Genomic DNA, 13,687 nt, shown 5'->3' on the forward strand with positions numbered 1-13,687 from the left:
CTAAAAGGAAAATACTGTGGCTGCTGGAATTCTGAAAGTAAGACAGAAAATGCTAGAAAATCTCAGCAGGTCTGACAGCACCTGTAGAGAAAAACAGAGTTAACATTTCAAATCCATATGACTCATTGGAAGAGTCGTCATACAGACACAACACTTTAAACTCTGTTTCTCTCTCCACAGATGCTGTCAGACCTGCTGAGTTTTTCCAGCAATTTCTCTCTTTTTTTAATAAATAGCAGTTTCTTTAGTTGCTCCCACATTAAAATGATTGAACTGATTAATTTAAAAATGGGGCAAGACATGGCAGGAGGGGGCAAGACATGGCAGGAGAGCTCCAAGCCGCGGTCTGCTCTTCTTGCTCCATGTGGGAGACCAGGAACGCCTCAATTTTCAGGACCAGCGTGTGTGCAGTACGCATCTCCAGCTGCAGCTCCTGGTAGGACATGTTTCGGAGCTGGAACGGCATCTGGGGACACTGTAGAGCATCCGCGAGGCAAAAGTGTTGTGGATAGCATGTTTAGAGGGGTGGTCACACTGTAAGCTCAGACTCCAAAGGCAGGAAGGTAATGGGTAACCACCAGGCAAAGGAAGGGGACCGGTCAGGCAATGCAGGAATCTCCTGTGGCTATTCGCTGCAAAACAGATATACCATTTTGAGGAGAATGACCTCTCAGGGGATAACAGTAGAGGCCAAATTCTTAGCACCATTTCTGACTCTGCTGCACAGGGGAGCGGCAGACAGCGTAGAAATGCAATATTCATAGGGAATTGAATTGTGAGGGGATGGCATGTTGCCTTCCTGGTTCTAGGGTCAAGGATTCAGAGCGGTTGCAGGACATTCTGAAGGGGGTGGGTGAACAGCCAATTGTCATGGGTACACATTGTTACAAATGACATAGGTAAAAAAAAAGGATGAGGTCCTAAAAGCAGAACATAGGGAGGTAGGAAGCAAGTTGAAAAGTAGGAACTCAGAGGTAGCTATCTCACGATTACTACCAGTGCCACGTGCTAGTCAGAGTAGAAACAGTGTAGAAGATTTTAGTTTAGACGGGAAGCACGGTCGGCGCAGGCTTGGAGGGCTGAAGGACCTGTTCCTGTGCTGTACTTTTCTTTGTTCTTTGATATATAGGATGAATACATGGCTAAAAAGATGGTGTTGGGAGGGGGGGGGGGGGGGGGGGCAGATTCCTGGGGCATTGGGACTGGTTCTGGGGAAGGTGGGACCACTACCACCTGGACAGATTACACCTGCGCAGGACCAGGACTGATGTCCTTCGTGGGGTACTTGCTAGAACAGTTGGGTAGGGTTTAAACTAATATGGCAGAGGGATGGGAATCTCTGTAAGGATTCAGAGCAAGGGAAATGAAGAACAAGAGAAAAAGACAGCAAGACAAATAAGAAAGGATTAGTTGGCAATCAAGTTGTGAGAGAGCCCTTGGTGATGAGTGACCATAATATGATAGAATTCTTCAACAAGGTGGATAGTGAGGTAGTTGATTCAGAAATCAGGGTTCTGAATTTCAATTGAGGTAACTATGATGGTATGAGGCAGGAGTTCACTATGACATTACTCAAAGGAAGGACAGTTGACAGGCAAAGGCAGGCATTAAAGGAATGAATAGGTGAACTCCAAAAGTTGTGTTTTCCTATTTGGCGCAAGAGTAGAAAGGGAACTGTGGCCAGACCACGGATTACAAGGTAAATAAAAGATAGTACTGGATTCAAAGAAAAGGCATATAAATTAACATAAAAGGCAATAGACCCGAGGGTGTGGGGACAGTTTAAAATTCAGCAAAGGTGACCAAGGGATTGATTAAGAAGGGGAAAATACAAATAAAAGTAGGCTAGTGGGGATCATAAAAACTGACTGCAAAAGTTTGTATAGGCATGTAAAGAGAAAAAGATTGACAAAAACAAAGACCTTACAGTCAGAAACTAGGGAATTCGTAACAAGGAACAAAGACATGACTTAGGCAAACACGGGGAGAATGTGCAAACACCACACGGACAGTGACCCAGAGCTGGGATCGAACCTGGGACCTCAGCGCCATGAGACAGTAGTGCTAAACACTGTGCCACCCTGCTGCCCTGTGAGGAACTAAATTTGTACTTTGCTTCTGTCTTCACAAAGTTCTGAGAAACACAAGTTTTAGTGAGCTGATGAAAATCAGTATCAGTAGAAAAATGGTTTTGGAGAAATTAGAGGGATTGAAGGTGGAAAATCTCCAGAGCCTGATCAGCGTCAGTCCAGAATACTGCCTTAGAAATAGTAGATTTATTGGTGGTAATTTTCCAAAATTCTTTGGACTCTGGAACGGTTCCTATAGATTGGAAGGTAGCTAATATAATCCCACTATTCAAAACGGGAGGTAGAGCGAAAACAGGGAACTATAGACCAGTGAGCCTAACTGGTAGTAGGGAATTTGTAGAATCCATTATCAAGGATTTCCTAGCACAGCATTTGGAAAGCAGTAGTATAATCATACAAAGTCAGCATATATTTACAAAAGGGAAAGCATGCTTGACAAATCTACTGGAATTCTTTGAAGATGCAACTAGTTTTGGAGTTGACTAGGGACAACCAGTGGATGTGGTTTATTAGATTTTAGAAGGCTTTCAACAAGGTCTCACGGCAGATTACTATGTAAAGCAAAAGCGCATGGGATTGCGGGTAGTGTCTTGAGATGGACAAAAAGCTGGTTAGCAGATAGGAAGCAAAGAGTTGAATAGAAGGGTTTTTTTCCAATTGGCAGGCGGTGACTAGTGGGGTACCGCAGGGATCTGTGCTAGGACTCCAACCTGCTCACATTATATATTAATGATTTGGGTGAGGGAACTAAATGTATTACCTCCAAATTTGCAGATGATAGAAAGTTGGGTGCGAGGGTGAGCTGTGAGGAGGATGCAGATATGCTTCAGCGGGATATGGACAGGCTGAGTAAATGGGCATATACATGGCAGATGCAATATAACTGCATAAATGTGAGGTTATCCACTTCGGTGGCAAAAGTAGGAAGGCAGATTATCATTTGACTGAAGAGGTGGATACGGAGCGAGACCTTGGTGTCCGCATGGATCAGTTGCTGAAATTAAGCGCACAGGTACAGCAGGCAGTAAAGCAGCCAAATGGTATGTTAGCCTTCATAGCGACAGGATTTGAGTATAGGAATAGGGATGTTTTACTGCAATTGTATAGGGCATTGGTGAGGTCACATCTGGAGTATTATGTGCATTTTTGGTGTCCTTATCTGAGGAATGATGTCCTTGCTGTGGAGGGAGTGCAGTGAAGGTTTACCAATCTGATTCCTGGGATGGGGAAGGGTGTGGGGGGGAACTATAAATAGTGACTAAATCAGCTAGGATTATATTCATTGGTGTTTAGAACAGTGGGAAGGGATCTCGTATAAACTTATAAAATTCTAACAGGATTAGACGGGGTTGATTCAGAAAGAATGTTCCCTGGGGTGGGGGAGTCCTGAACTAGGGGTCATAGTTTGAGATAAGGGGTAAACCTCTTAAGACTGGGGGGAGGAGAAATTTCTTCACTGGAGAGTGGCAAATCGGTGGAATTCGCTACCACAGAAAGTAGTTGAGGTCAAAACGTTGTGCGATTTCAAGAAGGAAATTGAATAGATATAGCACTTGGGGCTAAAGGGATCAAGGGATTGCGGGGGGGGGGGGGGGGGGGGGGGGGGGGGGGGGGGGGGGGGGGGGGGGGGGGGAGGAGGAGGAGGGATCAGGGCATTGAATACGATCAGCCATGATCATAATGGATAGCGGAGCAGGCTCAAAGGGCCGAATGGGCTCCTCTGCTTCTATCTTCTATGTATGTTTCTATGTATCTTGAAGTAAGGCAGACAATTCACAGGAAGCATGCATTAATGTTTCAATTGTGAGCGTAGGGGTGCAGTAGTTCATATGCAGGACTATCCATTGGCAGCAGTATTCATTTCAGCAATTGACCCAGGGATAAAACAGACTAAGTCTTGGTAATTCAGCACTTCAAACATAAGTTTAAAACTTCACTCCATGATGAATGTTTGGAATTCAATTCGTACAAGTACGACACAGAACTCCATTGAATAAAGTTACAATGTCTGGCAAACGTGCCACACCTTCTCATGCCCATACTGTCATCACTTAAACACATGTGAATTCACTAGTTTCCCCAAGAGGTTAACCACTAGGAAATGTTTTTTTGCACTGTGGAGCTATGACAGCAACAGAAGTACTACCTAAGTTATATGATAATAAGTTTCAAAACAATGTGCATTATTTTTGAAAAGTACTCCATTCAACTTCAGAAGGGACATTTTAACTGCAGCGCGCCACCAATGTGACACTCAACCAATCAGAATAATTGCTTGAAGTCAGAATAAAGCAAACCACAATCAATAATGGTGCAGTTCAAGCATCGTCCAAAGCTTTTGATGGAGAGGAAGGGTGGATGTCGTGCACCTACAGGATGAACAATCCGAAGATTCTTCGTTGTTGTTTTGTTAAAGCTGCATTGAAAGTCCCTCTTGTGACGATAAAATGGAAATTAACTCCTTCACAGATTAACTATACAGTTACTCACAGGATATCTGTGAAGGCTATTAGTGCCATCAATTATTACTCCTGCAACACTGTTCATAACGATTACATCAACAATTTGCTTCCAATGCCAGGCCAAGATGGAGCAGCATCACTCAGTGCGATGGCAACTCTAGATTATAGAATTGCTCCTTTGGGAAATAATAGAATCTCTACAGTGCTGAAGGAGGACATTTGGCTGATTGAATCTGTACTGACCCTTGGAAAGAGTACCCTACCTAACCTATACCCTGACCCTATCCCCATCACCCAACCTAACCTTTTGGACACTAAGGGGCAATTTAGCATGGCCAATCTACACATCTTTGGATATGGGAGGAAACTGGAGCACCCGGAGGAAACCCACACAGTCACAGGGAGAAAGTGCAAACTCCACACAGACAATTACCCGATGCCGGAATTGAACCCAGGACCCTGGCGCTGTGAACCAGCAGTGCTTGCCACTGTGTTGAAAGGACCAAGCAAAGGCCCAAGTGCCTGCTCACAGTGAAAAATGGGAAATACAATAAAGAGGGAGTGATCCGAAGCTGCTTTTACAGATTTTCAAACAATTAATTAAAAGAAAAACTGGGAAAATCACCTGAACCACTACTGATGTTGAGTCTGAGAACACAACAGAAAAAGCAGCAAACTGCCTCTCATAAATAAAAAAAAGTTTGCTTGCAATAACTGCACTCTCAAATAGATTAGCTTTATCGAGGTGACTTTCTTCAGTTCGAGTGGAATTTCTAGTTGTTAAGTGCAGGAAATTTTTCTTGAAAAGCTGTACTCCTTTAACAGAACTTTCTTGTTCCTTTCAAAAGGATTGCCTACCAAGTTCCCCAAAAAGCATTTCTCCAGAAGGGAAGCTACGTAAGCTCACCCTCCCCCTCGTAGGAGAGCCTTTAACCACTTTGATATCACTCCTTACATCTTCCCTCCTCCAAATCATTCTAATGATAGAGGCTGGTTTAGCACACTGGGCTAAATCGCTGGCTTTTAAAGCAGACCAAGGCAGGCGAGCAGCACGGTTCAATTCCCGTACCAGCCTCTCCGAACAGGTGCTGGAATGTGGCGACTAGGGGCTTTTCACAGTAACTTCATTGATGCCTACTCGTGACAATAAGTGATTTTCATTTCATTTCATTTTTCATAATGCCTTTCAAAACTCTTGAATTTCATCTTTTGATTTACCCTTCTTGAATAAGCCTGTTTTGATTGATTGATTGATTGATTGATATTTATTTTCCTGCGGCCAAGGGAACGTACACAGTACGTAAATAGTAGACAAATGAATAATCGACAGATTACATCGACAATGGCACATCAACAAATAGTGACTGGTTACAGTGCGAAACAAGGGCCAAACAAGAGCAGCATAGGGCGTCATGAATAGTAGGATGCCATGCTTATGCACAGGTCCTTTGAAGTCAGAGGAACTCTCGTTATTTTTCCTCTATGTATTCTTTTCTAGGATGTGGACATCACTGGGAAAGTCAGCATTCATTGCCCATTCCTAACTGTCCTCGAGAAGGTGGTGGTGAGCCACTTTCTTAAACCGTTGCAGTCTGTGTGGTGTAGGTGCACCCACAGCGCTGTTAGAAAAGGAGTCCCACGATTTTGATCCAGCAACAGTGAAGCCACGGCAATAAAGTTCCAAGTCAGGATGGTGCATTATTTGGAAGGGAACTCCAATATTCTAATTTTGCAGATTGACTGGGCCCACCTCATACAGTCTTGATAAAGATGGCAAAGAGTCAATAGTTCTGATACTTTACTCTCCCATCGTTACAATTTCATATTTGCATGCCAAGCTGAATCACAGAATTGTTACAATGGAGAAAACAGCCATTCAGTCCGTCATGTCTGCACCAGCTCTCCGAGTGAGCAACATAACAGATGCCAATTCCCTATCATCTACCCGTAACTCTGCACATTCCTATTTCAGATAACAGTCTTCCGAATGCCTCGATTGAACCTGCCTTTTCCACGCTCTCAGGCAGTGCATTCCAGTCCTTAACCACTAGCTGCGTGAAAAAGCTTTTGCTCCTGGTGCCTTTGTCTCTTTTGACAATTATTTTAAATCTACGCCTGTTCGTTCTCGATCCTTTCATTAATGGGCATAATTTCTCCCCATCTATTCTGTCCAGATCCCTCATGATTTTGAATACATCTGACTTCTTTTGTCCAAAGAAAATAGTTCCAACTTCTCCAACCTATCTTCATAACTGAAGTTCCTCATCCCTGGGACCATTCTCGCGAATCCTTTCTGCATTTTTCCTAATATGCAGCTCTCAGAACAAGATGCAATACTCCAGCCAAGCCTAAACTAGTTTCTTATACAAGATCTACATCCTCCTTATTCCCCTATTAAAAAAAGCCTAAATACCGTATATTTTCTTAACCGCTCTTTCAACCTGCCTTGACACTTTCAATGACTTATGCACATGTTCATCCCGGTCCTTCTGCTCCTGCATCCTCTTCAGAGTTGCATCCTTTCCTTGACATTGTCTCTCCATGTTCTCTCTACCAATATGAATCACTTCTCCACTTTGAACCTCATCTGCCACCTGTCCACCCATTCCACCAACTTGCCTATGTCCTTTTGAAGCTATTTCCTGAACAAGGAATAATGTAAAATGCATTTTGTTTCGTGAAAATACCGGCAGGGAATTTCTCAAGTTACATTAGTGTTAATAAAGTAGAGAAGTTTTCATTTTAAAGCCATACCTGCGACACCACTCAATCCGTCCTTCACCCTCACAGCTTTTGGCCCAATGATTATCTGCAAGGTTCTTCATTGCAACTGCATATTCACTCAAAGTCTCTTCATCTTCACAGTGCTCACGCCAGATCTTGTCAAAGTCTCCCACTGCGGGGTGCAAAAAAAAGTTATATACCAACTGGAGTTAAAAAAGGTCTTCTGGGGGAGAGCAAGTAGCTATGAATGAATTTTCCATAGGTCAGTACGTCCTTAGTGTCACGACAGTAGCGTAACAGTATTTTATGCGTTTATATTTCACATTTCTGAGCTCACAATCCTAACCCTAAATTTGAGAATCTAATACATTTTAAATGTAAGAGAATGCAAATAATGCTTAGAGACACTGTAAAACTCCCTTAATTCTGTTCCAATATGTAAAACGCTTCACTTTACCTCCGTACAGCATCACCAATGTACCAGGTATCCTGTCATACTTCTGAGGACATTGTCAATTTAGTTATGTCTGTGGGCTAATGTCCACTAGAAATTAGGTCAAGGTTGCTCAAGATAATTATAAAGAGTCCCCTTGCAGCCAGCAGATATACATAGAAACATACATAGGAGGAGGAGGCCAATCAGCCCTTTGAGCCTGCTCCACCATTCATTATCATAGTGGAACATAAAGTTCAATACCCTGATCCCGCCTCCCCCCCCACCCCCTCCCCCCCATTCCTTGATCCCTTTAGCCCCAAGAGCTATATCTAATTTCTTCTTGAGATTACACAATGTTTTGGATCAAGTACTTTCTGTGTTAACAAATTCCACAGATTCACTTCTGTGTTGAAGAAATTTCTCCTCACCTCAGTCCTAAAAGGTTTACCCCTTATCCTCAAACTATGACCCCTAGTTCAGGACTCCTCCACCAGCGGGAACACTCTTTCTGAATCTACCCCGTCTAAACCTGTTCGAATTTTGCAAGTTTGTACGACATCTTTTACTCTTCTAAACACCAATGAATATAATCCAAACCGATTTTGTCTCCTCATATGACAGTCCTGCCATCCCAGGAATCAGCCTGGCAAACCACTGCTGCACTCCCTCCATAGCCAGAACATCCTTCCTCAGATAAGGACACCAAAACTGCACACATTTCTCCAGGTGTGGCCTCACCAATGCCATTTACAATTGCAGTAAAATATTCCTATTCCTATAATCAAATCCTGTCGCTATGAAGACCAACATATCTTTTTGCCTTCTTTACTGCCTGATGTACCTGTGCGCTTTCTTTCAGCGACTGATGCCAGAGGACACCAATGTCTCGCTGAGTATCCAACTCTTTCAATTTACATCCATTCAAATAATAATCTGCCTTCCTATTTTTACTACTGAAGTGGATTACGTCAATTTATCCACATTATACTGCATCTGCCATGTATATGCCCACTCACTCAGCCTGTCTAAATTCTGCTGAAGCATCTCTGCATCCTCCTCGCAGCTCACCCTCCTACCCAACCTTCTATTATCTGCAAATTTGGAGATAATGTATTTAGTTCCCTTGTCCAAATTCTTAATATATAATGTGAAAAGTTGGGGTCCTAGCACAATTCCCTGCGGTACCTCACTACTCACTACCTGCCAATTGGAAAAGACCTATTTATTCCAACTCTTTACTTCCTGTCTGCTAACCAGCTTTCTATCCATCTCAAGACGCCACCCGCAATCCCATGCGCTTTAACTTTACATAGTAATCTGCTATGTGAGACCTTGTTGAAAGCCTTCGGAAAGTCTAAATAAACCACATGCACTGGTTCTCCCTGGTCAACTCTATTGAGAAGAGTCTCATCCCAACAAGGGACCACATTCAGACTCAAGATGCACAAATGGAAGGAATTAAAGCTGAGAAATAGAAGACCAGCATCCATTGCCCCCTGAGTCAGCTTTTGATGAAGCGATCTCCTCAACCTGACTTTTATTTGCTTTTAAAAAGGGTCTGAACATTGGAGAGAAATGAAACACCACCATGACCAGAAAACAGGAAACGTCAGCGCATCCTAGGGCAGCTGGATGATAATTTATATCAAACTTACCAATGCAGGACAGCAGCATAAATGCAACTATGTCAATACAGGTTGAGCATCCCTTATCCGAAATCCCACAAATTCCAAGATCCGCATTTTTTTTTAAAAAAAAGAGCGCCGAAGTGAGGTCGCGAGTGGGTACTCCCACAAGGCTCCTGGGCGATGCGTAGTTCCCAATGTTCTGCACATGCACAGTTCCCAACGCACACGCATTTCAAAATCCGAAAAATTCCGAAATCTGATACACACTCGGCTCCAAGCATTTCGGATAAGGCATTTTCAGCCTGTACCTAATTTGCCACCACCAAATTTAAAACACATGAAGCCATAGTTACTGAACTAGCTTCTGTCAACCAAATACTTAATTTCATTACTGCAAGTCATGGATACAATTGGTGTTTTTAAAATCCTACACTTTGCTATGGCAAAATCTATGAATCATCAATATCAATTCAAAGCCACAGAAATGGATACAATAGCAAACTCTACTGTTTGGCTAAAATACTAAAACCCTCAAAAGTATAAGGAAATAAAAGACGACAAACAAAACCCTTTCACTTTGAAACCAAAAATATATGTGGAGAACTGGGCTGTAATAAAATTGAAATATTTTACAAGATCATTGCCCATGTGTTTATTCTTTCAGCAGTACATCCTTACTTGCTGATTGTTCACATCGGCCAGGAACCCATCAAATGAATAACTAATAACATTACCTTTGTGACTAGTAACTTTCCTCTCATTACCCCTGGAGTTATTTTAAATATTAATGGTCCACATGTGGTGACCTGCTGATTCGGAAATCAAAACATTTTGCAGGCTGAAAATTTATATCTCATGAAGACTTAGAAGTTCTCAGATTTTTGCTCAATGTAACTCACTATATAATTCAGAGCTCAAAGGAGCTGTGAGAACTCGCCCTGTGTAAAAAGTATTTATGTAGCTGTGGAAACAGAGCTCAAAGGAGCTGTGAAGTCAAAGGTTTACCCTTCATCCGATGCTGAAACATATTTTGCAGCTTTAGAAATGGGCGTTTCGTGCAACAATACACAGGTCAATCTTAATTTTTTTCTTTGCTATCTTTTCATTTTTAACCTAGCTCAGCTTATTCTTCACAGTATCTCACATGTTCTTGGTGTGGGTGGGCTATGAATGCCAGCTTTGTCATTAACGCCTACATCCCAAGCAGGAATAAAATAAAAAAACCTACTTCCCAGAGAAACAAAATCTTTTCATAGTTTGTTTTTCCGTACTTGTAGCATTTAACAGCATGGTGGCACAGTGGTTAGCAGTGCTGCATCACAGCTCCAGGGACCAGGGTTCAATTTCAGTCTCGGGTTACTGTGTGGAGTTTGCACGTGCTCCCCGTGTCTGCGTGGGTTTCCTCCGGGTGCTCCGGTTTCCTCCCACAGTCCAAAGATGCGCAGTTAGGTGGATTGGCTATGCTAAAATTGACCCTTAGTGACCAAAAGGTCAGGTGGGGTTACGGGGATAGGGTGGAGACATGGGCCTAAGAAGGGTTCCCTTCCCAAGGGACGGTGCAGACTCGATGGACCGAATGGCCTCCTTCTGCACTAAATTCTATGATCTAGGAAACAATATTTTGCTAATGTTGCTGTGGACTGAGAATCAGCAAATGGATGTAATATTTCTGTGATATCACAGCAGTCAGTCACAGTGACATGGCATAAAGATAACTCACATATCAACAATACCTTGTTCTGCTGCATTAAGTGATGAGTTAACCTTAAAAATCAAATATTTTGTTAGTACAAGGGCTTGATTTTTTACAAATCCCTTACAGAATAGAACCAGTTCAAAATCAAGGGGAAATGAACAAAATCATACACTTCAGCCGACCACCTCCAAACTACTGAAAGCAAAGGGAATATTTCAGTGGACTGAAAGATTAGGAAAATAAAAAAGTCACATACTTGACCCAATCAATTGCTTAACCATTTAACACAATCTCGACAGAGAAATCAACAATCTCAGTCACTGAGGAGAGACATCCTCCAGCCCCAGGGTACTTGGTGAGAACAGGATTGCTAGGATCTGGGAAATTTGGAAAGACTGATGTACTGAAGTGGCCGAACGGTTTGAGAGGAGGCACACAATAGTTCCACCACAAAAAGTGATTGCAGGGTTTTCACTTCCAAAAGAGCTGCTGTTCAAATGTTTCCACAGCTACATAAATACTTTTTACACAGGGCGAGTTCAGTGGCAGTGAGGGCAAGGAGAGGCGAGAGCAAGAGAGTGAGGTGAGGTGTCCCACGCAAGAGAGTGTCCCACGCTGTGAAAAGAGGCTCTGGAAAAACAAAGTTATATCATGTCCTTTCTCGGTTTAGAAAAAGCTTTGCAAGATTTTAAAACTGTTCTCTGCTTAAAAAGGCATCTTGCACAATACCAGGAAATTGCTTAAAACAAAAACACGACTTGAAATGAAAATCGCTTATTGTCACGAGTAGGCTTCAATGAAGTTACTGTGAAAAGCCCCTAGTCGCCACATTCCGGTGCCTGTCCGGGGAGGCTGGTACAGGACTTGAAAGGTTATGTGGACAACTGGTTTAGCCATTCACCACCAGATCTGACTGGACAACATAAACACTATCAGATCCTGCTCTCAAATGCTAAAATGCTCATTATTCCAGGATCATTCTGGAATGCAAACCTAACCCATGGCTTCCTTGTTTACTACAAATTGTCTTCTTAAACCCCTCTCCCTCTGTCTCCTTCATCTTCACCTCCACCTCACCTCCAACAGTAAGTGCAAGGAGCTTATGGACTTCTTTGTCACCAAGATCGAGACCATCTGATCGTCTGCCTCTGCTACTTTCCTTCCTTCCCTTAGCCCGCCAGGCAGAAGTCCTTCTAAAGATTTTACCTTTCTAGCCTGTACTTGCATCATTCTTTCCCATCTCCCCCTTAACCCTGTCCATGAAACCTACCTACTGCTCCCTCAACCTTATTCCTACTAAATTCCTAACAACCCAACTTCCCTGGTTCCCATGTTGGCTGGCACTGGAAATTATCTCTCATCATGTGCTGTCCCTCTCTCCTTTAAATCTGTCAATATCACCCCATTAATTTAAAAAATGCTTGTCTCATTGTACTTGCAACCCAATTCCACAACTATAACCTCCATTTCCTGTCCAACGTCCTTGGATACATGGTCACCTCCCATATCTGTGCCCATCTAATAATAATAATCTTTATTCTTGTCACAAGTAGGCTTACATTAACACTGCAGAGAACTCCATGCTTGAATCCTTTAAATGAGGATTCTGCTCATCACGATACGAAAATGGTTCTTAACAGAGACAAGTGACATCCTATGCGACTGACAAAGGTAAACTACTCTTCACAATTTGTCTGCAGCCTTTGACAAAGTTGACCACACCATTCCAGCACAAAACAGTTGTTACACATAAGGTGGCTCCTGCTTGTGTATTTGGTTGTCGGCCCTTTTTGCCCATTTAACGGTGCTGTTCAGTAGTGTAGTTGGAGAGTTTGGTCCCCCTCCGACGTGGGGTACGTGGAGGCTACAGAATGAGGGAGAAGTCAAGTAAGGGGTCCTCGTCTGACTCAGAAGGCTCTCATGTCACAGGGGACGGGGAGAAAATGGCTAAAGTCTCTCACACTGAGAGGTGGTGGATCGCTGGCTTTTAAAGCAGACCAAGGCAGGCCAGCAGCACGGTTCGATTCCCGTAACAGCCTCCCCGAACAGGCGCCGGAATATGGCGACTAGGGGCTTTTCACAGTAACTTCATTTGAAGCCTACTCGTGACAATAAGCGATTTTCATTTTCATTTCATTAGAGTTGGGGGGGGGGGGCAAGACTCCCAACCAGGATGGTTGCAGGGAATGCGAGGGGGTTAAAAGAGCCAGTGAAAAGATCTTGGGTGCTTGCTCATCTAAAAAGTTTGAAGGCCGACGTTATTTTCTTGCAGGAGTCATACCTGAGAGTTCGAGATCAGGCATAGGCGAGGAAGGTGTGGGTGGGACAGGTGCTCCATTCGAACTATGACTCGAGGATGTTGGGGTCCACGATACTGATTAATAGGAGGGTGGCTTTTTCAGTGGGTCACCTTTTGGTGGATTCAGGAGGGTTGGGGGAGGGAACGGGGAGAAAGAGAGATATGTGATGGAGAGCGGGGTGTTGGTGGGTGCTCCGGTGGTCTTGGTGAATATATACACTGCCGAACTGGACAGATAGGGATTTTATCAAGAGGGCAATGGCAGCCATCCCTGACCTGGACTCTCATCAGTTGATCATGGGGTGGGGACTTTAATTGTCTGCCTGATCCCAGACCAGATAGGTTGTGCCCC

At 43.3% G+C, this 13,687-nt stretch overlaps 1 protein-coding gene across 1 annotated transcript in view; it reads right to left on the minus strand.

The window, feature by feature from the left end:
- Positions 1-13,687, minus strand: part of bmt2 (base methyltransferase of 25S rRNA 2 homolog) — a 141,039-nt gene that overhangs the window by 110,831 nt on the left and 16,521 nt on the right. The window contains exon 2 of the mRNA XM_038779983.1: positions 7,307-7,448. Coding sequence (XP_038635911.1) covers positions 7,307-7,448 — 142 coding nt within the window. The remainder of the gene's footprint in view (positions 1-7,306; positions 7,449-13,687) is intronic.

This window comes from Scyliorhinus canicula, chromosome 20 (genome assembly GCF_902713615.1).
Source record: "Scyliorhinus canicula chromosome 20, sScyCan1.1, whole genome shotgun sequence".
Classification (NCBI taxonomy): domain Eukaryota; kingdom Metazoa; phylum Chordata; class Chondrichthyes; order Carcharhiniformes; family Scyliorhinidae; genus Scyliorhinus; species Scyliorhinus canicula.